Source organism: Aphanomyces astaci, assembly GCF_000520075.1.
Source record: "Aphanomyces astaci strain APO3 unplaced genomic scaffold supercont1.14, whole genome shotgun sequence".
Lineage (NCBI taxonomy): Eukaryota > Oomycota > Saprolegniomycetes > Saprolegniales > Verrucalvaceae > Aphanomyces > Aphanomyces astaci.
The window spans coordinates 1121261-1146440 of record NW_009798277.1 but is presented as its reverse complement, the minus strand read 5'-3'; the positions used below and the strand labels follow the sequence as shown (position 1 = coordinate 1146440).

Here is a 25180-nt window from a genome sequence, read left to right as displayed (position 1 = left end):
CGACTTGTATATGGATTGGTCGATTGGTCGAGTTTTATAGTAAATTTATTACGACTTGTATATGGATTGGTCGATTGGTCGAGTTTTATAGTAAATTTATTACGACTTGTATATGGATTGGTCGATTGGTCGAGTTTTATAGTAAATTTTTTACGACTTGTATATGGATATATTGGTCGAGTTTTATACGAATCGTTATTACTCGAGGTGTTATTGTTAGTTATGTGACTGGATTGCAGACACGCGTTTGTTCGTTGGGATGGTTGTATATTTGCATGCCTGTACATATATATATATAATATATATTATAAATATATAATGTTGTGCTTTATAGAATTTCATGCCTATATATATATATATAGGTAATTTCATGTTGTCGTATATATATAACGGCGTTCTTGGAGCATGAGTAGCTGTGTGTTGTTTTCATGTCCAACACTCACCTTGTTGGATCTACCAGACGTTCGTGCCATTGTATTTCATATATATATATAAATATATATAAATTATATATATATATAATATATACCTAGGATATTCATGCCACGTCGATTAACCAACTAGATGCTCGACTAGTATGTTTCTTGGTGTTTCCACCAACTTGGATCGTTTCAATATTTCATCACCCCCCCTCCCATATATATATATATATATATATATATATATATATTGTTGGATCGTGTTGTTTTCTCGTTTTCGATCCCATTTGGGGACAAATGGTATAACACTTTGTGTTCCCGGTCGCACTCGTATCTATATATCTACCTATTGCACGTATATATATATATATTTGAGTAGACGTTACTGGGCATGTTTCAACACTCGACCAACATCACACTGAGCAAGCGACTCTTGAACGCGTTCGTGAGGGGCAATGACTCGGGTCTGCGGCTGGCCGTGGACGGACCCCATGCGACCATCGTGCACACTCTGGTGACCATGTGCACCCGCGTCCACGACGCCCTCGACTGCCTCAGCAGTCCCCTCGACGTGGCCGACGCGTCCCAGGCCATCTGTACGTTCGTGACCAGCTTGGACATGCACAAGAGCGACGCCGACGCGCTCCTCCAAATGTACGTCGAGTGCCGCCGGCTGTTTTACAAGCTGGACGCGGTGCTGGCGTGTCTTGTACGTCGCGTGCTGTGGCTCAGTGTGCTCGTCAACTGCCACGTACGTACGTACGTCTAGTGTAGGATGGTACAGAGTCATGGGGGTGTAGCTACCTAGATTTAGACAGACGACATTGGGCTGGCTGGTGGACTCGTATCGATATATATATGTGTGTGTCGATTGAAAGATATTGGATGGTTGTGTGGGGAGTGTGTTTATATATATATATATATATTGTGCTTTTCAGTCAAATTTGCCTGTTTTGGGGGATTGATGAAATCGCCAATTCATCGAGCAAACGAGTATGATTGGCTGCAAAGAATAAAGGTTGGAATATGATCGGCTAAAATATTGATTCATGCATTGCAGTCTCAAAGATACCTCTTCAACTTAGTTTTATATGAAATTTCGAAGGTCCGGCGAATGTTCGGCGGTTGATTCAACCAATCGCCAGAGAGTAGAACACACAATATATATAGCTACATTAGCTGGTACAAGTATGATTTTAGGTGGAGCTTATATATATTTTAATATACTAATTTTTTTCAAATGGGAATAACATGATATATATATATGTTTGTATATGGATAGACGCGGCGGTCGTTTGTAAAAGGATGTTTGGCGTACTGCCATATCACGATCCCGTCCCTAGTCGACGCCATTGAAAAGCTCAAACTCATGACGTTGTGCGCCAAGGTAACCTACCTGGTTATATATATATATATATATCCATGAGGACATATATATACAAAAGTGTATCGAGTCGATGATACAATATTTATTATTGTGCATTGGATATTGGTTGGGTTGGTATATATATATAATATATATGTATAGCATGAAATTTGTTATTTACTTTTCAATCAGGATGGAGGGTTCGAGTGTGATGTAGACTGGGTATTTCTTGGTGCGTTGGACTGATATATATATATATATATATATATATATATATATATATATATATTATATACGTACATGTAGGAAAATCAACATTCGATCACTATTCAATCTTTGTTTAAGTATGAAGATCGCATGCCTCCATATATATATTGTAGATTGCGTTGGCGAGTCAGTGTCTACCCCAAATGGATGAGTTTGTGAAAGCTTCGATTGTGCTCATGGCCGAGTTGCCATCCTCCGACTCGGAGTCCCCCGCCGCGTACGAGCAAGACGCGATGCACGCCATGACTGACCTCCTCTCGCTGCTCGTGGTGGTCCCCTCTCCGTCCGACCCGCTCTACTTTGTCCATGGATTTCGCAGCGCCATTTCAAAGTTCCCGTGGCAGTCGGCGCTGGGTAACCGCGCGCGCATGCTGGTGCACGTTGTGACCTTCCTCGCTGCGTGGGTGCCCGATCAGGATCTGCCGTATGCGATAGGTTACGGTACGTACGTGATATATCTATATATGTATTGGTTCTTGGATTGATACAAAGAGTGCAAAGTAGGCCGAGTTTGACTCGAATTTAAATTGACCTGGTTTTATTGGACTTATGTGGTCTTATGTGGACTTGACGTTGCACGGAGAACGACAATACGTCGCTTCGATACTATATATATATATATGATGACTCGAAATCGGGATATTTGTTTATCGTTTTATATATCAAGTGTTTCAAATCTCGATAGATATTTCGACATGGGTGGGATAGTTCGCCTACTGTTATGAATATATATATATACTACTCCGTTCCGAAATCCTATCTCGTTTGACCTACCGTTGCACTTCAAAACACATCAAATTCAAGAATATTATTATTAATTTGCTTTATATGAGTGAGCATACTTCATATTGTCCCATCCGTGTAGTATACAAATATATATATATTAGTTTGTACGATCATCGTCTCGTTGTGTGTGTGGCCTCGTTCGAGTCTATATATCTCGACATAACATGCTTCTCTAGTTCCTGCGAACGATGTCATATTTGGAGGATGCGCCAACCTCCCACTTTCCCTCTCTGACATGCTCGCATCAGTCGTCCAGGTACTATTATTAGTACACACAGCGACAAGAGTAGACTTATAGACTTATAGCGACCGAGTAGGAAATCCTAGCGCACGTGCACGACCTCTTGCAGACCCACGACGACCATATCGTAAATCTCCACAGCGAAATCCTCTTGGACCTGATCAACGCACTCGCGGCGTCTGTGGAACTCAACGCGCACGCGTGTGGCCACCTAGTGAAGCTCATGATGGGCCTTGTCGCCCACCACGCGGTTCTCCACGGTACGCAAGTCGCCTTCCATGACGAGAGAGTGATGGGGTCTCATGCTGGGGTATGACGCAGACGACATCAAGAAGTATTGGCGCAACACCAAGACGTTCCTCGTCCGCGGCGCCGACCACCCGCCAGCCGCCCTCGGCCCGCGGCACGTCGCGCCGTGGCAGCAACTTGGCCACGCATTGCACTCTGTGCAAATGTTGTGATTTGATCCCAAGAAAATTCTACACTATTTGAAGCCTATTCTCGTCCTACACTAATTGGATTCAAAAGCCAAGCACACAGTGACTACATAGTACTTCGAAGTAATACTAGTAAACGTGTTGACTCTTTACAGGAAACGTTAGTATTATTAATAATACTGTAAAGTTGTATATCTTACTTCGAAGTAACTACCATACCGTATGTCATGTACTATTAATAGTATTTCATAGATTAATACTACGTAGTAATACTATTATAGTACATATTTTTCACTTGGACAGTTTCGTGCATCCAGCTGTAGCACATTTTTAGCGAGGGCACTTGGTTCCTCATGCGGCGGAGTGGCCGCGCGAGAGTCATCGGTCCGTCGGCGTCGCTGAATCTGGCCACGCATGCACTCTTGGCGACGCCGACCCCGCCACACCTCACGTCGCAGCGCTCGCTCAGTCCCAAGTCCAAAAAGCATCTGTCCCATCATCAGCACAGTCAATCTCCGCAGCATCCGTCGGGGCATGCGCTGTTCACCCATACGTCTGCATCTCAAGGTGATGGGATGATGCGGCATGCCAATCCCCTCGAGACACACGGACTCTTTCTTGGCAGCGACGACAACGACGACGACGACGATAGGCGCTCGGCGGCCGCCGCGACCCAGCATCACTTTTTCCGGCTCCTCATGTCGCGCACGCGCAGTGTGGCCGAGAACGAAGACCTTCAGGACTGGCTGCTGCAGACATATAACGCCGCGTACCTGACTCTGATGGCGCTGAGCCACGGGAACCCGCAGTTCTTTCGCAACCTGCTCTATTCTGTGACGGTCGTGTCGCGCGGCGCCGCCGACTTTGTCGTCCGGCAAGACGAGACGCCCACTGGCTCCGTGTTCATTGTCATGACAGGGCAGTGCACAGAGATGATTCGACGCCATCGGTTCAATCTCACCACTTGCACGAGTTCAAACACATCATCCCTTCGACAGAAACCCGCCACGTCACACGACGTTGACGACCTTACGTGGCGCACGCTGCACCCTGGCGACCTCTTTGGCCTTGAATCCATCTACTTTCAATTCCCATTCCATTACATTTCGCTGCGCGCGGACGGCTGTGTCGAGCGCAACCGCATCGGCGTGTCGACGCTGCACCCCACGCATCTCTTGGTCCTTCCGACCTACCCCCAGGACAAGACGTCGATATCCACGAGCTTTCGATCGCCATCACCGATGGACGCCGCACCCGCCATGTCGTCGAGCCGACTCGCCGCTGCGTTTCTCGCGCAAACATTCCTCTTGCACTCGCTGCCCCAGGCATCGATTGAGTTTTTGGCATCGCATGTGACACCGCTCCAAGTGACCAAGGACGAATACCTGTACACGGCAGGCCAGCCGCCGTCGATTTACTTTGTCCTTGCCGGCGAGCTCCGAGTGTACACTGTCGAGGACGTGGTCGTGACCACCGACGGCGAAAGCGAGGTCCATCCCACCTCCTACCACTACCTAATAATGGCTCGAGGGGGGACTGCCACGTCATACTACTACACATGTGTGTCATGTCTGAATTGTCATTGGTCGACTTGTAGGTCGTTACGCGGCGCGTGGAGCTGCAGATTCTCAAAGCGTTCGACTGCTCTGGTCTGGCAGAGGTGTGTCTGAACCACTCGGGGTTTCTAAACTATTGCGTGGCCACCGCGGACGCCGCCGTGTACATTTTGCCCACGTACGCCTTGTTTGCAGTCGTCAAGACCGGCATGCCCATACTCACCGTGTTCGTCGAGTACTTTACGAGGCAGCGCAACTGGTACCAGCTTAGACGGTTCACAGCCTTGAACCATTACAACAAACGGATCGATTATAGGTATATATATATATATATATTTATTTATATACGCATATTGTCCATTTACCCGAAATTTGGACTGTTCTGGGTATTCATTGGTTGATCTTTGATTTTTCTGCCAATATGATGTTCTTCTGCTCATTCGATTGATAGCGCACCACCCAAAGGATTATTAGAACCATTTTCATGTAATAATAAAGTAAAAAATAATTAATATTATTTAAAGCAATTATTATATCTTTATTATTATTATTTATATTTGTTATAACATTTAATAAATTTTCTTTTTCACTCATCGCCTTGACAATAATACTACATGTAGCGTTAGTACTAATAATAGTAGTACTATTTAATTGTATAGTTGCTTTGATTGACCCTACCTAGACGATCCTCTTATCCGTTTTTACAGTTTTGTTAAAAACTACTATTACTTCGAAGTAAAAGATATATATATATATATAGTGTGTGTGTGGATGTGTGTACTTCGAAGGAAAAGATATATGTACATATATATATATATATATATAGTGTGTGTGTGGATGTGTGACAAGGTATAAATCCGAACCCCCCTCATATATATATATCCTCTAGGTTGACGCCAGGCATGCAGCGCAAAGGACCAATCCCGTGCCCGCGGTGTGGCCTTCCCGGGCACATGAGCGACTCGCTCGTGTGCCAGCACACGGCGCACGCCGACTTGCTGGACGACCACTCGACCGCCCCCACGCGCCGGCAGACGTCTGCGCGGAACGTCTTTCTCCACCGCCGCATCATCGCCTCGGAGCGCGACATCATGCTGGACGAGTCGGGGCTCCAGCTCGAGCTCAACGACGCCGACGGCGCCGGCTCCATCCACAAGGCCATGCGACGGATGGACCGAGCCCTGGGGCTGCTCGTGCCGTCCCAGACGTTCCACACCCGCAGGTCGTCCAAGGTGGAGCCGCCGCCGCTTCTCACCAACTCGCCGTCCACCCCCAAGACCCTGCCGACCATGAACTCTCGCTCCAGGGTCAAGCTCAAGCTGCCTGCACGGGACCGACAACTCGTGGACGTTTGAGTATTCCTACCGCCATATATGAACGTTGATACTATGAAGCCATATATGCGTGACCTTCCTTACTGTGCAACACAATCATGCTATTACTAGTAATACAGTATAGCATGAACTTCCAGTGAAGTTAGTATTTATTTCTGTGTCGAGGCTCATATTGTTTGTAAGTCGATTAGAAATTGGAGCACCAAGTCGGCAGACAATCGATGATCGACCAATCAAAAACCACAACACGAATCAAGTGGCCAATATCAAATTTTCCACTTTCGACCACTTCAACATCGGGTGTGACTTCAATTAGTGTGATACTGGACGACCTACAAAAGTCAAAGAATCGATCTAACCGATTTGGCAAAGAATCCGCACAAAAGTAGTCCACATTTTGGGTAAAAGAATGACAATACGAAGACACGCCAGGCATGACCTTGTACCTCCAAAATCATTATTATTATAGAAACGTCACTAAAAATCTTTATTCTTATAGAAAAGTCACCACTATCCCTAATGAAATACCCGCAATTAACAAATAATATATATCTCTTGTAAATTGAGAAATATATATAGTAAAATTACTAAACAATTCTTCTTGTACGACATAGGTAGGTACTGTACTACTGATGGAATACGTTTTGATTTCGATAGCCAGCAGGTTGTGAGTACACGACCACCCCTTGCAATCCAAACAACTTTATACCAGTAGTACTGTAGTAGGATTCTATATGTGTGTTATCTGCCGCCAGATTTTCGTTTTTTGGATTTGGAAGGGGCCGCGGGTGCCGCCGCCGATGCCGAGACGGACGGCGGGCGGGCCTTCATGCAGCTAAAGATACTCGACACGTCGTCATCTTCAAATGCCGGCGCTTCGTGGTTCCACGTCGTGAGCGGAGACGCCGGCAGGTACTTGAGCCACGTCATCCTTCCATCACCATGTTGATCATCATCGATCGAGATCACGTCCACCGCCACGGCCGGATCGTCTTGGCGGGCGGCGGGGCGCGGCTCGACAAGGTCAAACTCATCCTCTGGTTCTTCGTACACGACGTTGTCGTTGATCAGGACAAACCCCGGCGGGTACATAGCACCCTACAGAAACAAATATATCAAACCCACAAAAAATAATATCCGTAATTCCTTTCCACGCATGGTTATATATCTATATAGATATATAGATATATACACTACCCACAATGCCCACGAAGAAAACAACGTCAAGACGAAAACATACTCCCCGAATAACAAAAAATTAAAAATACGCAAAATAATATTGTGCTTTCGAGTGAAATTTCGTTGGAATTTAAATCGATTTGATTGGCTACCTCAAAATTATTAGCCAATCAAAACCTTCTCAATGAAATTCAACCAATCAGATCGATTGTGGATCGGTTTCGTCGATTCGATTGCACCCCCTCCCCACATTTGTATCAAATCGACCATACTTCAAAGTTTCATTTTCCACCTCCAACAAACCATGCTAGGTGTGACGACGACGAAAAAAAAATAGTATCAAAGGAAATGCCCACCAAAAAAATATAAAATATAAAAATCGTACCGGTCACGACGATGGTGTGTGTGGGTTGAAACAAAAAAGCAAAACTCAAATGTAAAAAAAAATATTTCCACAAAAAATATTTCTACGAAAAAAATATTTTTTCTCAAAACATATGTTTGTCTTGTACCGGCCACGGCGATTCATATTGCACTTCCAACACATGCACCGAGCCAGCGGACGACACGACCGTGAGGCTCTCGCGCGTGGGGTGCCACGCCACGGCCACCATCTCTCCAGCAAAGCGGTGGTCATGATACATGTCATGCGCGTTATTGTTGCTGCAGTCTTCTTCTTGATCTCCTTCTTCACTGGACGGCCGACGACACGGCCACATAAACATACCTTTTTCCCCGACAAAGAGTCCCCGGGGTTGCGGAATCCCGAGCACAAACTGCAAGTCGGGGCTCTTGCTGGCCATGATCCATGGCGCGCGCACCGCGGCGCCGGCCGTGTACACGCGGCCTTCCTCCATCCACGGCGCATGCGGAAGAAGGTGCACTTCATGCACGCCCTTGGTGGACGGCACCAAGAGACTCGTGGCGTCCACGTACAGGTCCGCGCTGGAAAGGACGACGGACGAGAGGCCGCCGATGACCGCGTATGTGTGGGGGTTGAGCATCGCAATGCCACCTTTCATAGACGCGACGAAGATGACGTCGGCGCCAAACTTGGCCATCACGACCGGCGCTGTGTTGCGCGCGGAAGCGGCCGTGGACGGGGCGGCGGCCGGCGACTCGCCAGACCCCACGGCCGCGAAGATAGACACCGTGTCGATGGTACACGTGTGGAAGTGCAGGGACGGTGCCTTGGACGGGTCGATGTAATGCAACGTCGATGGGGAGTCGTCGGTTGTCCGAGCCGCCGTGCGCCACGAGATCGTCTGGAGGTCTCCGCTCGCACAGGACAACAACACGGATGACATTGTTTCTTGGGATTCATCACCCGAGGAAGGAGGGGACTGGATGGACAGCGGAGGGAATACGACGTGGGTCGCCACGGAATCGCATGCCACGGCCGCGATGAGCGTCGACGTCGCCACTTCCCACAGCAACAACGTGCCTTTCCGAGCTGATCCCGACGCGGCTTTGAGCTCGCACGCGACGGCAAGGATGCGTCCGTCCGGTGACCATGCACACGATGTCGCTTGCTTGATATCGGGAATGGACGACGACACCGTCTTCGGACCGAGTTCGCGGATGATGTTGGGGATCGACGAAAAATCCCACAGGATCACCAACCCCTCCTTCTCGCCGACACTGAGCAGCGTGCCCCATGGGTTGAACGCGAGGCACGTGGCCTTCTCCGCACCGTCGATCTCATGCCAGTGTCCACCGCAGACGCCGAGGCTCTCGGTCGGGTTGACGCGGACGGGCCGGCATACGGCACGGACCAATGCCACATTCATGGAACGGTGTAATCCAACGTGTTGCGCCCTTCCGGATACACTCCCTCCGGGTTTTTATCCGGATTATGGCATATCACACGTATTATCCGACACAAAACCTACTATTAATATTAATAACGTTATAATATGTACTTCGAAGTACTACACCTTTTTTCTATTGAGTTGGGACTTTTTTCAACGTTGTTGGCTTGGCGCTCATTCGAAAGGGCGATGTGTCCATTCATTTGGCCTTGTGGCCAATAGAATTGACACTTAGTGCCGCAACACCCTTTGAAATGTACCATACTACCAATGGAAATGGCTCCACTACCCAACAATGTGCCAAGTACCATTTCGAATCTGCCGTGCTTGAAGTGGAGTTGGATCGAATATTCTAGAAGGTTGCAGTTGGGCGATCTTCGCGCCCATTTTTTTCACTTTTCAAAATCGCATTCCGTGCAACAATGGAGAACGCTGCACCACAGACACCAGTACGACGTCGTCGCTCACGATACACTAGCCATGTTCATAGCCACGCAAGAAATACAAGCGCATCCCCTCGTCTGGAGTACTTCTACGGTCGTGCGGACCGAATGGAAGACATGGACGTCGACATGTAGCTGTTTGCTGCAAGTTTCGATGATTTTATCTGCTTTTTTCATGCCGTCGCGTATGTGATAATATAATATTATATTCGTTCCAACTCAACTTCAAGCACGGCAGATTCGAAATGGTACTTGGCACATTGTTGGGTAGTGGAGCTTTTTCCATTGGTAGCATGGTACATTTCAAAGGGTATTGCGGCACGACGTGTCAATTCTATTGGCCACAAGGCCAAATGAATGGACACACCGCCCTTTCGAATGAGCGCCAAGCCAACAACGTTGAAAAAAGTCCAAAGAGGGGACTGGATGGACAGCGGAGGGAATACGACGTGGGTCGCCACGGAATCGCATGCCACGGCCGCGATGAGCGTCGACGTCGCCACTTCCCACAGCAACAACGTGCCTTTCCGAGCTGATCCCGACGCGGCTTTGAGCTCGCACGCGACGGCAAGGATGCGTCCGTCCGGTGACCATGCACACGATGTCGCTTGCTTGATATCGGGAATGGACGACGACACCGTCTTCGGACCGAGTTCGCGGATGATGTTGGGGATCGACGAAAAATCCCACAGGATCACCAACCCCTCCTTCTCGCCGACACTGAGCAGCGTGCCCCATGGGTTGAACGCGAGGCACGTGGCCTTCTCCGCACCGTCGATCTCATGCCAGTGTCCACCGCAGACGCCGAGGCTCTCGGTCGGGTTGACGCGGACGGGCCGGCATACGGCACGGACCAATGCCACATTCATGGAACGGTGTAATCCAACGTGTTGCGCCCTTCCGGATACACTCCCTCCGGGTTTTTATCCGGATTATGGCATATCACACGTATTATCCGACACAAAACCTACTATTAATATTAATAACGTTATAATATGTACTTCGAAGTACTACACCTTTTTTCTATTGAGTTGGGACTTTTTTCAACGTTGTTGGCTTGGCGCTCATTCGAAAGGGCGATGTGTCCATTCATTTGGCCTTGTGGCCAATAGAATTGACACTTAGTGCCGCAACACCCTTTGAAATGTACCATGCTACCAATGGAAATGGCTCCACTACCCAACAATGTGCCAAGTACCATTTCGAATCTGCCGTGCTTGAAGTGGAGTTGGATCGAATATTCTAGAAGGTTGCAGTTGGGCGATCTTCGCGCCCATTTTTTTCACTTTTCAAAATCGCATTCCGTGCAACAATGGAGAACGCTGCACCACAGACACCAGTACGACGTCGTCGCTCACGATACACTAGCCATGTTCATAGCCACGCAAGAAATACAAGCGCATCCCCTCGTCTGGAGTACTTCTACGGTCGTGCGGACCGAATGGAAGACATGGACGTCGACATGTAGCTGTTTGCTGCAAGTTTCGATGATTTTATCTGCTTGTTTCATGCCGTCGCGTATGTGATAATATAATATTATATTCGTTCCAACTCAACTTCAAGCACGGCAGATTCGAAATGGTACTTGGCACATTGTTGGGTAGTGGAGCCTTTTCCATTGGTAGCATGGTACATTTCAAAGGGTATTGCGGCACGACGTGTCAATTCTATTGGCCACAAGGCCAAATGAATGGACACACCGCCCTTTCGAATGAGCGCCAAGCCAACAACGTTGAAAAAAGTCCCAACTCAATAGAAAAAAAGTGTAGTAGTAATACTAATAATATTTGTGTACTATTATTAATAGTATGTAACGTTAGTATAGTTTTTGTGCATGTTAAGTGAGATCTCCAGCCACCAACTTGGCCTTCCACTGCCCCAACGCTTGCTTCTACACAAAACACATCATTCAGCACCAAAAGCAACATATATACACTTTATTCCGTTCATGAGCTAATACTTTTTATGCTATCCGTATATATATATATATATATAGTATACCTGCCACACCACCATGGGAGCAAAGTCCGATGCATCGTACGCGGCGACGGCGGCATCCAACACGAGTGGGTTCCACTGTTCATATGCTTCGAAGAGTCCGTGGAGCAGCCAATCGGGTGCGTCGAACGATGTCGCAGATTCCGCGTAGCTGCAGAACGCCCGCCTTGCCCGCTCCATGTCGTCGACAAAGCAGCAGATGCTCAACATGGACGCCTGCTTGGACAGCTTACTCGGGTGGTAGCGCACCCCCACGGCATGGTACTGGGCGGACGCCGTCGCCAGCCAGCGGGTCCTCGTTTCTGCATCTCGTGGCATCTTCATGGCTTGCGTGGCATACACTGCGGCGGCCGCCATGCCTGCCGCCGCCGCCGCCGCGCCGACGTCCCCGGCATCGAACACTGCCATTGCTTCGATGTACAGCGCCGACTGCCGGCTTAGCCACCCGTCGGCCATATGATCGTCAGTCGGTCGTTGGTGGTTGAAAGCGTCGGCCAGTTCCAACAGGCACTGCCCTGCCTCGTCAAAGTACCCATTCGAGGCGAATTCCTATATTTGAAGGCAATAATGTCATTTTCTATGTCGAATGTGTGAAAGAGAATGGATTAAAGAACCGCCTAAGCCAATCAAATACGCTGCCCTGTCGAATTTCTGCCAATCCAAACGTTTGATTTGGCCCCATTGGGCAAAACAACCCGATATATATATACTACTCGTTGTATTGTATAGTATATACAAGGTTAAATTGATTCGAAGGCTATTTGGCGACATGGCCCACAAGTCCAAATATATATGTATATATATTGTGCATTTCACGCAGTATATATATATACTACTTGAATAATACGGATCATATAAATTAGTATTCGATGTCTTATACTAGTAACGTTATCAGGTTGAAAAGTCATTCATAGTCATTTTCAAACGCATGCAAGTGCTGTCGCCAGTAGATGACTATTTTGATAACGTACATAAGTACATACCTCGCTGGCCATCCGGAAGAGCCTTTCCACTCGACCCATGGACTTGTGCTTGTCGACACTGCTAGCCAGACATCGCGCGGCATCCAGGCGGTAATGCAGTGATTGGCTCGTTGTTGTGACAGCGGCAGCAGCCTCCAAGTAGGCGTCCGCGGCAGCGGCGTGGTCGCATTGCGCTAGAAAGGTCCTGGCCTTGGCCACATATTGTGCTGGATGGGCTACGACTGGGAGAGTGGAGGAAGCAGCAGCATGATTCACGTGAAGGCCTACAAAGAGAAATGGAAGTGAGGTTTAGCCAAAGGGAAGAAATCGAATTCACAGCGTGAAAAGATGACCAGAACGGGTGCCCCCTTGGGTGAGGGCGACAATGGTGGGTCCGTAGCGCCTTGTCAACCACGAAAGCGGGTACGATGTGTCGCACCATATCCACAGTCCAAAGCATCCAACAGCATGGCGCTCGACGGCAGGAACATGAACCAACGTGAAGACGACCATGTTGTGCCGAACCCACGACGCGGCATCTTCCTCCGACAACAACGACCACGATGCAATGGCGGAGCGCATCCATGTCAGTACGGACAAAGCCGATCCAGCGCTTGCGGCGGTATTCTGATTGTGGCTTGCGGCAAGCCAGACGGCAAAGGATGCGTCCGACGGGTTGGTTATTGCGGCAATGGCGCCAACGCATGCCACAAAGAGTCCCGTCCGAACTATGGCCAAATAGACAGCGGGGCCGACGTATACGACCAGAAGCACTCCTACGCATGGTGCATTCTTTCATCATCTGGCATGACCGCCGGTTCGATTGGTGTACCCACGAGGATTGCGCCGACTCGCGATGTGATTGCCATTTTCTTGAAAAATACTCCGGATAAATTAACCGGAAATCCTCGACAATGTCCACGCTCTGATTGGTCAGTGACATTATCGCAATCGATTTGAGATCGTCGTGGCGATGATGGACCACGTCGACTTGAGCACTGGCATGACATGGCATCCGGCCGGGTCATCGTCCTCCAAGAAGAGGAAGCAAGCGTCCGTAGCAACATCAGCTGCATCGTCACCTTCCTTGACGAACTTTGCGTTCCAATGCGCGTTCGACACGACGCAGGCCGCGGTGAACTCGGTGCTGCAGAAAGCGAACCACGCATGCTTCGACCAAGTACTCGACTCGTTCGTTGAACGTTCGAGCTCATCCACGAACCCACACCTACTGCCTCTCCAGCCCTTTCCCGTGGCCGCCGTGATCGCAGGCACCGACGCCGGTGCCGCCTCCAGTGGGCTGTGGACGGATCCGTTGACCCGGCGACTCAAGCACCGGTTTCCGTTCGTCGTGGGTGTCCAGCGCCAGTTTACGAACGGACGACAGATGCTCGAGTACGTGGCGAGCATGGTGTTTGCCGAAGCTGCGAACCGGGTGTTGGAGGGCCAGTGGCTCCAGATCGAGATGCAGCGCCAGGAAAAGCAGCTGACGTCGCGGCGATCGTACCGGCTTCCACCGCGAGTGCGACATGGTGCAGACGTCCCTGTCATCAAATGGGACACCGTCGCAGGTTCTTCTTCCTAATCTCTCCATCTCTCTCATCCACTCTTTAGCCATCCTGCGCCAAGTTCACGACATCGTGGCCCCCGTGATGCATCACTCCGACGACGTGACCATCCAAGCCGAGATGCTGCACATGGAGCTGCAAAGCGCCGCGGAAGCGTCCATCGCGGACTGCCGCGCCAATTTTGACGCGGCGTGTGCGTGCATGGACCGCCTGCTGGCCGATTCGACCGACCGCATCCAGTACCTGCGCAAATTGGTATATGATATTGCCGATCCAGCCATAAAATATGGACTTTTGGGCTGATTTGCCAAATATATGGATCGATATGTTTTGTATACTGAAATTTGTGTGTGTAAGACCTGTCGCCCTGCACACTATTTTCAGTCATCCACGAATTCGATGTGGAATTGGTCGAAGCGATGATTTGATTGGCTACTTGATTCGTGTTCTGTGTTTTGATTGGTCGATCGATTGTCTGTTTTTGCTCCTTCTTTCGAATCGACTTGGCAATAGTAATGTAGAGTGCATTGTTGTGTCGCACGGATGTTGCTTTGTGCATATATATATATTAATAACATGTCTGGCTACCATGAAGAAAATATATATATATATATTTAAAATATGTTTATTATCATTATTATTTTTACCTGAATGACATTTCACTAATATACTGGCTTCCAAGTAAAAAACTATGGTGGAACAGGTAGGGCCTGACACAGCCACAGAACGCAAGCTACTGGAGCTCCACCAGTGGCTTGTGCGGCAGTACCTGAGTGTGGTAGAGCATGAGCTCAAGCTCGAAGCCGTCGACACGAAACGAAGCCAACTGCGCCGACTCCTGCGCACGATAGCCACCGCCCATGCCACCGACCAACGAAGTGGCGCTGAAGACGAGGTACAAATCACAATGCATTTCATTCTCGCGATTGTACCCGACCTTGGCTACATACTTGGGTATCGTAGCCAAATATGGTGTGCACACTCAGTGCCTATCTATCACAAACTTCAACTTGGTAACGGTCAATCTACGCTCAATACTATGGATGGGCACGCTAGCTAGCTGGCCCAATTTTGTAGGCTACGTTTGGCTATTCAAGGCTATCTATATATGAGGCTACGATAGTAGTAGCAGTAGTAGGGCTACAACGGCTACATTTCAAATATATAGATGTAGAGAAAACCTAGATATTTGTAGTATGCTTCTATTCATGTGCAGGCAATGCACCTGACTTTGCATTTCCTTAGATCGGTACAGTACCGCCGCCGCTGTGCGTGCCATCCGTGCTGGTGATCGTAGACCAGTACGAATCCATGGACGACCGCATGTTTGCCGACTTTTTGCACATGTGGCGCGACCACTCGACGTCTTCGCTGCCACCGCTTCGCATTGGGTTGGTGCTTGGGTTGAGCTCTCAGTTTTCGCCGGCGTACCGTCGCATGTCCCCCGCGGTGGCGTCGATGGTGTCGGTGGTTCCGTTCGTACTGGAAGACTCGTTTAAGAGCTTTGCTGACATTTGCCAGACGCTGGTGCTGGCGTCGTTTCCTGTGACACTGTCAGGCGCTGTGTTTACGTACTTACACTCGACCTTTACCCAAACACACTCGATCCAAGCGTTCCTTGCCGCGCTCAAGTTGATCTTGTACCACCATGCGACCCCAAACCCTTCAGACCCGTCGATGGCGTCGAGCCTAGACCTCCACCGCGTCCTCGCGCTGTTCCCGCTGCCCCCGGATGCTGCCGACGCCGCCCGACTTCCCGCCACCGTCAGAGCCTACGTCCAGTCGTTAAATCTGTCGGAATCGGCGGCACTCGCGGCCGAGATCAACGGGGGATTGAATGCTGAGAACGAATGTGTGGAGTCTGTGGTGGAGGATGCAGTGGAGCGGGTGCGCCAGAGGAGGCTGCTGTGGCAGTGCATGTGGACATGCGTCGACATGACGTGGCACATGTGCACGACATTTGAGCCGGAGTGGGCCAGTTTGGACGTCGCGGCGGTGGCGCTGGCGCTGGACGGCCACTTGATGGGGTCAATTGTGGCGCAGCACATGCAGTCGTTCTTCCTACATCATGGTAAGTACATACTACTAGTACTAACCACGAACTACTACTAGTAGTACTCCGGAGTAGTTGTTTACACACATCTTGTTTGCATGGAGAATGTAGTTGTAAGTTGTTTTGGCAGATATATATATTTATTGTTTCGACGAACCAATATATATACATATATATATACGTGAAGGATGGATCATGTAGAATATTACCCGTTATCTATTGGAAAAAATGGTACACGTTAATATCAAGCTATGACTCTTCTCCCGTCCCGTGATACAAATATATAATATATATATATATATTGACTTTATAAATATATATATGTCGAAGTCTATGGAAATATATCCATCCAGTGGTAACAACCAGTTTGACATATTGTTGTATGTAGTGGGGGTACGGGCGTTACATTCGTTGGTGTTGGAATGGCGTCAATGTGTCGCAAGGTACGCACCATATCGCACATACATTCATGTGAAAAGTAGTACCTAATTGCTACCAACATTCTTGAACAAGTACCTACTACAGTACCTACCTACCTACATTCGTGTCAAGCAGTACCGAATTGGTCGCATTGAAGGAGTAGTACCTAAATTGGTCAACAAGTACCTACTACCTGCATACGTTTGTGTGAACTACAGTGTACATAGTTAGTACTTAATTGCTTGCATTGATGCAAACAGTACTACTACCTATTTATACTACCTACTACTACGTACTTTTCTAGATTCGACATGGATGGATGCGACGCGCCGGCGCTAGCGGACGTGGCGAGTGCGATCCACGACATGGTGGACGTGCTGGCGTTCGTGCAGGAGACGGCCGAGTCGGCTGAAACGGCGCAGATGGTGCCCGAGGTGCGGCGAGACGTGTGGTCGCTGCTGAGTGTCCGGATGCTGCCGTGGCTGGTTCCGGACGCGTCCCCCGTCGGCCGCGCGTGTTCATTTGATGACGTGGCAGTGCTGGAGCGGCACTTGTCCTCTCACAAGGAAACTGCCATGGCGGAAGCATTCGAGTCGGGTGCCAACAGAGCATCATGGGGCCGCGACATGCATGTCCTCCACGACTTTTATAGACACACGGCGGGTATGTGGATCAATGTGGCCGAGTGGCTCGATGACTTTACCGCTCGGTGCAACTCCAAAAAGACAAAGAAGAAGGCGGTGCATGCGCGGTTCCTACGAGGGGTCGCGGCGATGCAATACCTGGGGTTGGTGCGACGGGTGGGCAAGGGCGACGACTACGTCGAGAAGATGATGTTCCTGTAGTGGACGCATAATACATGCCAGTACATGGACGGGTTGTCGGTTTTTATGGTGTATGGTATGCAGACCAACGATGGCCATAGCCTTCGGTGTAGTTATCATTGGAATATCGTACAAGTATGAATACGTGCGACGGATGTAATGAGAAGGCTTGTGTGTGAAGATGCAAGGCTCGGGACTGGGTCATGGGGATGGTGGATGCAGCGGAAGGTGGCACGTGGACAAAGAAGGAGGGACACCTTGGTGCGAAGAAGCGAGTGCCGCCACGTGGATGGTAGGGCTCGTGGGGGATGTATTTAAGTTTAATGGCGGGTCTCGAGGATCCAGTTGGGGTGCAAACACTCGACTACACGTTACGGTGGGGTGGTCTAATCGTCGCCGCCACGTTCGATCGCTACAACCACACGATGATGAGTCGACATTCATGCTGCATCATGTACACCACAACATGATCGAAGCATTCTCATACCTCCGGTGTTGTAATGCAACAGCTTTTCGATGAGGTCGACGTGGGTCAAGAGCATACGCCGGCAGCAGTATCGCTTGAGGGACAACTCATCCAGCGCGTCGCCTTCTGTGTAATCTGCGCGGAGGAGACTCAGGTACGTCTCCCACTTGTTGGCGAGGACCTTCCCGCACGTGAAGCAGCGCACCGGCACGATCATCTTGCGCCTTCGCGATTTATTTCAATGGCAAAATGGAACAACCAGACCAAACCACCCAATCCCATGGTGGTGGGTTATCCGGATATGATCGCATCACGGGAGCCTTATTATCCGGATTTTCTTCTCCGACGCCTGCCGCATGGACGTCGAAGTGCCCACGGCGCGGGGGCATCTGCCCAAGGACAAAAAGGATTCCGAGACGGAAGACCTAGACGACCGCTCCACGATGGGCATCTCTAGCGGCGACGACGATGGCATGGGAGTACCCGTCTCGCCGCACCACCACTCGTACACGTCCAAGGGCATTTGGCGAGAAGTGTGGGAGAACACAACGCCGCTCACGCTGTGGTGCTACACTGCCGCACTGGTCGTCGTCGTCGGGGTCCTTGTGCGGAAGGGCTTCAGTTTCTTCTTCGTGCACGCGTTCTTCATGACCCTGGCCTATGTTGGGTTTGCATCGGAGGCCATGTTGGTGTACCGTCCCTTCGATACGCTCCACCTCAACGTCCGATCCCCGAACCAGCGCATCCAGCGCAACATCCACAAGGTCATGAACCACGCCGCGGGAACGTGCACACTCGTCGGTCTCGTTGGCATCCTCGTCCATCGCGTGTCCCTCGGCAAGAGCGTCGTCCCGCACGGCTGGCACTCATGGTGCGGCACTCTCGTGATCGTGTTGGTACTGGTGCAGATTGGGTCTGGGCACAAAAAGCTCAAGTTGCTGCAGTTCCAAGGCCAGCGAAGCCTCAAGTGGCACGGCCACCTCGGTTTAACGACGTACACCGTTGCCATCGCCACTGTCATATTGGGGCTTGTCCATATCGACAAGTCCACCTCCGTGTACATTTGGATTGCCGCCGTCTTGAGTTCCGTCGTGCCCGTCGCGTACGCGTACACGTGCATTGCCAAGCACGCAGGCTACTCCGTCGTGGACCAACTCTAAGAAGCCATTGACTGGCAACTACTAACTAATGTTTACATACAGATCAATCAAAAATATTACTTTGTTCGTTTCCCCATAAACGTTTGAAACAACAGAGAAATAAAACATAAAGTCCCCAAGCAGGAAGGAACTTACAGGATACTGCACGGCATGTTAGCTTTATTGCACGTTAGAAAAGTCTACACCGACAAGATGGCAAATATATTGTATATATATATATATTCTAGACTTCCATTCGATCGATTATCTATTTGTATAATATCTATTTATGGAAAAGGTCTCCATTCAGTCCGTTTGGGCAAGTCGAATGCGAAGAAATTTTCCACCGGGCCGATTTTAGCGCCTTCTGGTTGTGCCCTCGAGCGCAGGCACTCTGGTCCACGCTGCTACTCATACGCTACGGCGACCCCACCGCCAGACGAATTGACTACATTGGCCCCCTCCAATCGACCGAACAATCCCGACCCGCTTCCTGGATGCTCCAAGCACCCCAGTGGACCGGTACGTCATTCGACAACATTGCCACCAAGGGTGGCTTCTCCTTCGATCCCTTGGACTCCGCGTCCTTGGACGGAGCGATGCGCCGCACTCCACGTTGACCCTCTTGCCCCGCCCTCGCGGCCTGCACTCCTCCCGGCGCTAGCCATGTCCCACTTTCAAGCCTTAGCTACGTACCACGCTCACCGCCGCCATACGCTCCGTGCGTCCGTGTATGAGGCCCTTGTCAAGCAATGCCGACAAGCAATACCTCGTCCCTCGCCCCCACCCTCTACATACTACATTACCCACCTCCAATCCAGGTTTCGTCCTGTTCGACGGCGCGGCTCGTATGGACACCGAATGTGGAGGATCAGGAGCGATCGCAATGTCCCTCCACGCACCACTCCTCAGCGAGTATGACGCCCATTATCTCTCCACCGCCACGACAAATAACATCGCAGAATACGACGGCCTCGTACGAGCCCTCACCCTGGCAGCTACAATGCGCCTCACTCATGTCCAAGTCAATGGGGATAGCAACCTCCTAATGAACCACATGCGTGGCCTACATCGTGTCCGCCACCCCGGGCTCCGCGACTTCTACATTCAGGCACGAACCCTTGCTGTATCACTCCACTGCGCGAATTCAACCAGGCTGCCGACTTCCTTTCCAAACAGGCCCCGGATGACTGCCGCGACTTCGGTACCCACGCAACCCGACGCCCCCTCTCCCCGAGCGAAAAAGCCACATTTTACGACTACCTGGACCTGGACCTTCAACACCACCCAGGATAAGACTCGTCGCCTCTCCTACATAGTTTTGTAGAAACTAAGATACACCACCACCACCACCAACATGTTTAAGGGTTCGTCTGGTAACCGGAAATATTGCAATATTCAGGCCCAAAGCGCCATAAATCTGATCAAAATTGAACGATGTCTTGCTTGCAGAGGTTTAACCCAAATCCAATAATTCCACGTGGGATTTACTCGTTGAAGAGGTCCAAAACGCCACATTACAAAATGGACCTTTTACCTCCATTTTGAAAATGACATTTTGGTTAATCCCATTTTGCGAGAAAATGGAATATTCTTTTTGAAATGTTACCAGACGTACCCTAATTGATTCGAAGTTGTATAAACCGTATTTCTTTCGAAATTTGATTTGAAGTGAAATAAACGCCGCTTCGTCATCTTCAATTGATCCGTATTCCTTTCGAAATTCGAGTTTCACGCTTTACAACAAATGAGAAGCTAGGAAGGAGGTTCGAGTCGAATGAATGCCTCGCGGTAGGCGACGTTGAGGTAGACTTGCTGTGGGAGTTTCTATGACTACGGACGAGTTATACCACGCTGAGAGACGCTATTGTGTGCTTGGTCCGCGCACTCTCGACTACAATGTACAACCAGTATATAGCCTGATGCGTTGTGCAATACAGTGCTGGACAGCAAAATTCGCGGAGAGTAGTACCGTGTGTATAGGGGACTTTGTATGTAGAGGAACATGCCGCCACTAAAATAATAAAATTGAATGCCCAGAAGACATGAGTTCGGTACCGTGGAACATTTTGATTGGTCTTAATTATTCTTTTTTTGGCAAATCACAGCAAATGTAACGTTACAGATTAAGTCTTTACAGTTAAACCAGTTGGTGACTATTACACAATATAACTGAAAAAGTTCCAATCCACATCAAAAGTATTCACTCAGCTTACAATTTGGCGGCAGCTACAGTCCCCGACATTCATTTAAAACATTTCGTTTTTTACGGAAAACTTCGCCAAAAACGCTCGGATTAAGCTCAAATTAGCACCAAAATATCGACCTTGATTGACCCGATCTAATGGTCAGGCCAAAAGGACGAAATTTGACCGAGTAATCGCGAGAAAACTGATTTTGGGTTGCGACAGTCACTTATGAACACAACTTTGAACTCGTCACTTTCACTTTCGAGCGACACCCACAGGTACGCCGACATATCTAACCGACGTGTAATCACTTCCAACAACCTTTGCTTGACCATCGTAGCCGACAACATGTCCAAGGGACCATCCTTGTCTGCCCGGGAGAGGGCATTCGTCGATCCACTCCGCGGCGAAGGTTTGACCGTCAAGGCGATTACCGAGAGGCTTGGACGGTCGTGCGGGGTCATCTATAGCTACATGCGTGATCCAAAGGCCTATGGAACTCGTAGCAAGGGTAGTGTGTCTAAGGTTTTGAATGATAGACTTCGTCGTCGACTTTTGAACCAGGCATCCAAGACAGGATGCTCGTCCCGCATGCTCAAGGCGGCGATTTCGGTTGATCTGAGTGTTCGCACCTATCAACGCATCCTCCAGAAGTGCCAGCACCTCAAGTATGTGAAGCGAAAGCATTCCCCGTGCCTACTTCCCCGTCACAAGGTAGCCAGAATGGAGTACGCGACCAGCAATGTCCTGAAGCCGCCCAAGTGGAGCCGGATCATTTGGTCCGATGAGAAAAAATTCAACTTGGACGGACCAGATGGATTCCAATACTACTGACACGACCTACGTCGCGAGAAGGACACGTACTTTACGCAGAACTCTGGTGGTGCCAGTGTCATGGTGTGGGGTGGATTTTCCGGCCACGGTTGCATCCAGTTGGCATTCTTGGAAGGACGCTAGAATGCCGATGCCTACCAAGACACACTCGGCAACTATCTCTTTCCGTTTGGGCACCAGCACTATGGCCCCTCGTTCACCTTCATGCAAGATGGCGCAAGCATTCACACGGCTGCAAGCACCAAGGCTTTTCTAGCGTAGCAGTCGGTGACACTTTTTAACCACCCAGCCCTTTCGCCCGACCTCAATCCAATCGAAAACGTTTGGGGGTGGCTGGCGCGCAAGGTCTACCCCAATGGAAAGCAGTATCAAAGCGTTTCCGAGCATCAAAGCGCAATTTCTGCTGCCTGGGACTCTATTGACCGCCGATACTTGAAAAAGTTGATTAAGTCCAAGCCAAAGCGATGTTTGCAAGTGGTTGCTGCCAAAGGTGGAAAGACGAAGTACTAGCGTTCTTTATGTTGTCTAACAATTAATTCTTTGTACATTTTTGACGAGTTCAAAGTTGTGTTCATAAGTGACTGTCGCACCCCAACATCAGTTTTCCCGCGATTACTCGGTCAAATTTCGTCCTTTTAGCCTGACCATTAGATCGGGCCAATCAAGGCCGATATTTGGGTGCTAATTGAGCTTAATCCGAGCGTTTTTGGAGAAGTTATCCGTAAAAAACGAAATGTTTTAAATGAATGTCGCGGACTGTACCAAATACACAATATAACTGAATTTATGCAAACAAATTTACTTTTAACACAGAAAAATACGAAAAGACTGACATACTGATTAGTTACTCGCTCTTTTGGAAACTGTACAAGGTCTGAACAATTCAAACTAAATCACCGAACGATCATGTAGCGAACAGATCTGTCCATGGCAATACGATTCTGGCGATTCATGCGATAGCGGGCTGAGACTCGGCACGCTTTCGCTTGCGTTCGTTCGCCATCCCTTGGTAGCGTGCCATGACCAATGCATAGTAGTCTTCGTCTTCAGTGCGCGCGGGCATCAACGAGAGGTGAAAGTTGGTCAACGCAAATGTAGTGCGTTGAATGCTCGATAGATCTTCTCACCCCATGTGAACGTGGCGTAGGATACCTTCCACAAGGAGCACACGCGGCCGAAGAAGTTCTCGACAACCACACGGTCGGACGACAACCGGCGGTTGCGCTCTACGTCAGCGGCGTCCAAGGTCCCATTCTGCGGGCGGCGCTTCGGATGGATTCCACGCAGCGTATGGTCAACACCAATGTACCCCATGTCCACGAGGCAAGCCCATGTCGCCATGTACTTAGCTAACAGCTCACCATGGTCAGGCAAAGCAGCTTCGCAGGCGGACTTGGTCAAGTTGGTCGTGTGCAGATCACGGCGTGTATGCAGGATCGTAAGATCGTGCACCCAGGATGTGCGTCGGACATTGCAACACAGCGCCCATCCGGTGAGACCGCCGCCTCGATCTTGTAACCATACAGGTGATGCTTACCACTAAAATAGTGCTTCTGTTCCGCGAACCGTCCAGTTGGCCGCAAGGAAGGTTGGAACTTCACGTCAACAGCGTATAGGGCATACGGGAAGTTCGAAAACCGCCTGCCTGCCGCAGTCAAGGAGGTCATCGTCGGGCAAACGATCAGCTGTTCCGAGAGTAGCGGCTCAATGGTTTACGATGTGGTCAGGCAAGCTCAAAGTAATGTACCAACCATGACAACTCGCATGATGAGTTTTTCAAATGTCGGTGCTTTGAAGCCAAAGTCAGTAGCGTGTTTGTCCCAAGTGCTGAAATGCTTCATCACGGTCAAGGCCATGAATAGGCTATCCTTGGGGCTAGTTGAAGAACGGCGACCATGGACCAGAGTGTTTCGAACTCGGATACGGTAAAGTTTGTCAGAGTACGGATACCCTCTGGTCCAAGGTCGTTGACAAACTTCTCCAAGATGGGGTTGGCGACGTCGTCGACCCGTTCTTCGTTCAGTCGAGCTACCTCGACGTAGTCGACAAAGGAAGCTTCAAGGAACGAACATTCACGGACGGACTGTTCTTGCAGGCGGATGAGCACGTTGTTGGTGTTGATGGGTGCCATGATGGAGTTAATGCAGATTGCAAAGTGATGGATTGATAAAAGTCTGTGAGGGGTGAAGTGAGCCATAGTTTTGGCGGCAAAATGCGCGGGTGGTATTTCTAGAAAGTTGTAAATACTACTTGTGTCAAAACAAATTACACCTATTTTAATTTCCTTAAATAGTACATTTTTCGCCGAACACGATAAATTTCACATTCATCAGATTTTGTAGGCCAGATATACAACAATCAAGAGAGACGTAGGACAGCTGGCCTACATTTTCGCATTTACCAAACTTCATGACCATACAATAACTCATATAACGGGTCAAGTAGCGAACGGTTTTGCGAAATCGTAGGCCACGCAAGTAAGCGGAGAGAAGTTGTTTCTTTGGCGAATCATTTGCACTGCGCTACTGGTGCAGTCTATTGGTTTACGCTGATTTCCTAACGTTATTCATTTTTGTGGCTCATTCGCTCTGAAAAATGCTAACGCTAAGCTTGCAAGGGGTCAATGCGTTGTGAAATGACTACAGATGTCACACGACCTGCGAGCTACAGCAGTGTAGTCCCTGGCTGGGATGAGGCGGCATACATATTATGAAACATAGAACCCGTCAATCCAATAAATGCGACTTTGGCATGCATACATGTCACCGTCCCCCTCAACTGGGCACTCGTGTCGCATGCGGTTGCGTCTCGAATATCTCGACGACAATGACCTCACGTGGCACCAACGCTGCCTCTTGTCTCGTGCCACAAACTTGGTGCCACCCACC

The 25180-nt window shown here is 49.4% G+C and overlaps 10 protein-coding genes across 15 annotated transcripts; 4 read left to right on the top strand and 6 right to left on the bottom strand.

Annotated features, from left to right (window-relative positions):
* The first annotated feature begins 737 nt into the window (after window positions 1-737).
* On the top strand, window positions 738-3671 carry H257_07198. Of its 2 annotated transcripts, none has more exons than XM_009832643.1 (6): window positions 738-1170; window positions 1702-1806; window positions 2166-2493; window positions 3015-3094; window positions 3156-3339; window positions 3401-3671. In XM_009832643.1, the coding sequence occupies exons 1-6, from the start codon at window positions 811-813 to the stop codon at window positions 3538-3540; spliced, it is 1197 nt and encodes a 398-aa protein (XP_009830945.1). In that variant the 5' UTR covers window positions 738-810; the 3' UTR covers window positions 3541-3671. The 2 variants fall into 2 exon arrangements, with proteins under 2 accessions (XP_009830945.1, XP_009830946.1); XM_009832644.1 differs by having other exon boundaries at window positions 3145-3339.
* Window positions 3672-3814: 143 nt separating this feature from the next.
* Window positions 3815-6566, top strand: H257_07197 (hypothetical protein). Of its 4 annotated transcripts, none has more exons than XM_009832639.1 (3): window positions 3815-5006; window positions 5114-5388; window positions 5962-6566. In XM_009832639.1, the coding sequence occupies exons 1-3, from the start codon at window positions 3870-3872 to the stop codon at window positions 6425-6427; spliced, it is 1878 nt and encodes a 625-aa protein (XP_009830941.1). In that variant the 5' UTR covers window positions 3815-3869; the 3' UTR covers window positions 6428-6566. The 4 variants fall into 4 exon arrangements, with proteins under 4 accessions (XP_009830941.1, XP_009830943.1, XP_009830942.1 ...); XM_009832640.1 differs by having other exon boundaries at window positions 3817-5006; window positions 5114-5331; window positions 5962-6543; XM_009832641.1 differs by having other exon boundaries at window positions 3815-5388.
* A 527-nt stretch (window positions 6567-7093) lies between these two features.
* H257_07196 (hypothetical protein) lies at window positions 7094-9384 on the bottom strand. Its single transcript, XM_009832638.1, has 2 exons — window positions 8098-9384; window positions 7094-7504 (listed from the first exon to the last, which is right to left on the bottom strand). Exons 1-2 carry the CDS (start codon window positions 9373-9375, stop codon window positions 7148-7150), a joined length of 1635 nt encoding a protein of 544 aa, XP_009830940.1. The 5' UTR covers window positions 9376-9384; the 3' UTR covers window positions 7094-7147.
* A 544-nt stretch (window positions 9385-9928) lies between these two features.
* H257_07195 (hypothetical protein) lies at window positions 9929-10708 on the bottom strand (the record flags this gene model as incomplete). Its single annotated transcript, XM_009832637.1, has 2 exons — window positions 9929-9981; window positions 10207-10708. The coding sequence occupies 2 exons, from the start codon at window positions 10706-10708 to the stop codon at window positions 9929-9931; spliced, it is 555 nt and encodes a 184-aa protein (XP_009830939.1).
* Window positions 10709-11610: 902 nt separating this feature from the next.
* H257_07194 (hypothetical protein) lies at window positions 11611-13668 on the bottom strand (the record flags this gene model as incomplete). The annotated part of the gene is made up of 5 exons (XM_009832636.1): window positions 11611-11730; window positions 11841-12386; window positions 12821-13083; window positions 13153-13575; window positions 13632-13668. 5 exons carry the CDS (start codon window positions 13666-13668, stop codon window positions 11677-11679), a joined length of 1323 nt encoding a protein of 440 aa, XP_009830938.1. The 3' UTR covers window positions 11611-11676.
* Window positions 13669-13755: 87 nt separating this feature from the next.
* On the top strand, window positions 13756-17712 carry H257_07193. 2 transcript variants are annotated; one of them, XM_009832634.1, is made up of 6 exons: window positions 13756-14370; window positions 14414-14622; window positions 15071-15262; window positions 15613-16438; window positions 16809-16863; window positions 17145-17712. In XM_009832634.1, exons 1-6 carry the CDS (start codon window positions 13773-13775, stop codon window positions 17683-17685), a joined length of 2421 nt encoding a protein of 806 aa, XP_009830936.1. In that variant the 5' UTR covers window positions 13756-13772; the 3' UTR covers window positions 17686-17712. The 2 variants fall into 2 exon arrangements, with proteins under 2 accessions (XP_009830936.1, XP_009830937.1); XM_009832635.1 differs by lacking the exon at window positions 17145-17712 and having other exon boundaries at window positions 16809-16953.
* A 31-nt stretch (window positions 17713-17743) lies between these two features.
* Window positions 17744-18390, bottom strand: H257_07192 (DNA-directed RNA polymerase I, II, and III subunit rpabc5). Its single transcript, XM_009832633.1, has 2 exons — window positions 18152-18390; window positions 17744-18076 (listed from the first exon to the last, which is right to left on the bottom strand). The coding sequence occupies exons 1-2, from the start codon at window positions 18345-18347 to the stop codon at window positions 18051-18053; spliced, it is 222 nt and encodes a 73-aa protein (XP_009830935.1). The 5' UTR covers window positions 18348-18390; the 3' UTR covers window positions 17744-18050.
* Window positions 18391-18463: 73 nt separating this feature from the next.
* H257_07191 (hypothetical protein) lies at window positions 18464-19365 on the bottom strand. The gene has a single exon (XM_009832632.1). It carries the CDS (start codon window positions 19248-19250, stop codon window positions 18789-18791), a length of 462 nt encoding a protein of 153 aa, XP_009830934.1. The 5' UTR covers window positions 19251-19365; the 3' UTR covers window positions 18464-18788.
* Window positions 19366-19558: 193 nt separating this feature from the next.
* Window positions 19559-20565, top strand: H257_07190 (hypothetical protein; the record flags this gene model as incomplete). The annotated part of the gene is made up of 5 exons (XM_009832631.1): window positions 19559-19578; window positions 19631-19884; window positions 19934-20041; window positions 20091-20395; window positions 20449-20565. The coding sequence occupies 5 exons, from the start codon at window positions 19559-19561 to the stop codon at window positions 20563-20565; spliced, it is 804 nt and encodes a 267-aa protein (XP_009830933.1).
* Window positions 20566-23241: 2676 nt separating this feature from the next.
* On the bottom strand, window positions 23242-24423 carry H257_07189 (hypothetical protein; the record flags this gene model as incomplete). The annotated part of the gene is made up of 3 exons (XM_009832630.1): window positions 23242-23401; window positions 23452-23803; window positions 24243-24423. 3 exons carry the CDS (start codon window positions 24421-24423, stop codon window positions 23242-23244), a joined length of 693 nt encoding a protein of 230 aa, XP_009830932.1.
* Between the last annotated feature and the right edge of the window lie 757 nt (window positions 24424-25180).